General features: G+C 38.7%; 1 protein-coding gene across 1 annotated transcript; it reads left to right on the top strand.

Moving 5' to 3' along the window:
• Positions 1 to 548: 548 nt before the first annotated feature.
• Positions 549 to 2,106, top strand: LOC102013576 (janus kinase and microtubule-interacting protein 2-like; the record flags this gene model as incomplete). The annotated part of the gene is made up of 3 exons (XM_005415183.1): positions 549 to 668; positions 1,636 to 1,764; positions 2,011 to 2,106. Coding segments are annotated over 3 exons (345 nt in total), but the record flags the coding sequence as incomplete, so codon positions are not given.
• Positions 2,107 to 2,254: the final 148 nt, after the last annotated feature.

Genomic DNA, 2,254 nt, shown 5'->3' with positions numbered 1-2,254 from the left:
CTTATAATTGAGTAGTGTATTTTATTGACTCGGACAATCATTGATAACTGCACTTTTGATCCACTAATGTCTTTAGAGCCTCTGAAAATCCACAAAAGCATCCTTTGTTCATCTCTTTGTTTCTGGTGTTTGTTCTTACCCGGTTACATCATTTGATTTAGATGTGGAACTGGAAGACAAGACTTAAGATTTGATCAGGGCTTTCACACAGATGGCTGGATTTTTAGTGCTTTGAGTATATTTTAAATACCAAAGAGAGCACGTTACATTAACTCAATCAGGATATACAGATGAACATAAAAGAAGCTATAATGTTTGATAAGAATAACCAAATATTAATTTTCTTTATATAAATCAGAAGTGAAATAATACTGGGGAACATTTTTAATATTTTTGTGTTCATGCCTGATATTTTTATTTTATCAAAGAAGCATGAAGGAATCCAATTTTCTACAGCCATCTCCCTGTGTATTAGTTAGCAGTGTTCTGGCACATCTCCTCTCCCTACCATTAAATGTGCAGTAAATGTGCACCATCCTTCCATTCAGAGGCCTGTCTTGGACCCATTCATTGGCTATGATGAAGACTCCATGGATTCAGAGACATCATCCATGGCCTCATTTAGAACAGACCGGACACCAGCGACTCCTGATGATGACTTGGATGAAGTAAGCTTTCCCATTTCTCTGGTCTTCTGTGACATTGCCACCAAATTTACTCCTCCTTTAAGGGGAAAAATAAGCACTACACTTTTCATCTCCTTCACAAACAGCACAAAGTGGTCTCATAACAGGGACCATGTGTGTGACCACAGTTGACTCTGTCACCATCGCAAAACATAGCAACACCTATGTCATGTGACCCTTCAGCTCTATCACTTGAAGACTTCTTTCAAAACAGAATTTACTCTCCAAATCTCCTTATCAAGGGAACATGGGAATGAAAGAAAGAGCTCAGAAGGTTTCCTGGATATAGTCTAAGACAAGGTTTAGCAAAGTTGGCCCCGTGGTGTGCTTTCATCAGAATGACCTATGCGCTTCAATTACAATGAAAATTGCTGGTCACAAACACATTATTCCTGACTTAGGACTTAGGAAATTCCCTGGTAATTGTGTTATTGTAACCTAACTGTAAATGTGTTATGCCCTAAAGCTATAAATGAATTGTGGATATAAGTACATCAAAAAGAAATGAGAATAAAATATGGAACATAATTTCCCAAATTTAGATCCAGAATCTGCTTATGAGTTCTCATTTGGATCAGTTGGCTGACATCCAAGCCCAAATGGGTAATAATTAGAAAAGTATGCATAAGTAAGTGATTCTTTATTAAAATAAGCTCTTACATATTTCTGCAATGTCTATCTTAAAAGTATTTCAGTGTTTGCATCCAAACATGCATTTTAGAATTAAAAAAGTGCAGTCAAGCACAATGTTAAGTCAAACCACTTTTAACTTCTCTCAGATCAAGATACAGTGAGTATATATACCAATTCCTCAGAATAAATGTATTTATTATTCATCACAAGCATACACCAATAGAAAAGGGGGGATCAATTGGCCAAATGTTACTATTCACATTAAACACAGTACTAAATGTAACAAATAATTATTTGGCTTTTTTTCAACCCTAAGAGTTTAGCAGCTGAAGAATCAGAGCTACGATTTAGACAATTAACGAAAGAATACCAGGCACTCCAAAGAGCATATGCCCTCCTACAAGAGCAGACCGGAGGCATCATCGATGCAGAACGGGAAGCCAAGGTCAGTGCCCAGCAGTGGAGAGAGAGCTGTCACTTTGCTAAAAGAGTTTAAATATTAATCTGGTGATAAAGGGACCCAGAAGGAACCTTCAGCAAGAACTTAGATCATGAAGCTCAGTTAGGAAGACACTTTTGTCATAGAAAATTCTTCTCTCACTTATTGAGTACTAGCAAAGGAACAGGAGAGAAAAGAAACTATCAAAGGGCCATTTTATTCACTGAATTATGGAATTTTGATTTTTGTCAGGCTCAAGAACAGCTGCAAGCAGAGGTGCTGAGGTATAAAGCCAAAATTGAAGACCTGGAAGCAACACTGGCTCAGAAGGGGCAGGTAGGAGCTTGACTGCTAGCTCTTCTGCAGACACACACCTCCCACCTAACCATCCTCGAGCCCACCCTGTGCATGGGCACATCCAGGACACAGCTTGGCGCTCCATAGCAGCCCTTCTCAAGCCGTATCGGAGTGTTCTTCTACTCTGTACTCCTGTCCT

Source organism: Chinchilla lanigera, unplaced genomic scaffold (assembly GCF_000276665.1).
Source record: "Chinchilla lanigera isolate Chin_1 unplaced genomic scaffold, ChiLan1.0 scaffold00832, whole genome shotgun sequence".
Taxonomy (NCBI): domain Eukaryota; kingdom Metazoa; phylum Chordata; class Mammalia; order Rodentia; family Chinchillidae; genus Chinchilla; species Chinchilla lanigera.
The sequence above is the reverse complement of the archived record's forward strand: the minus strand, read 5'-3'. Positions and strand labels throughout refer to the sequence as shown.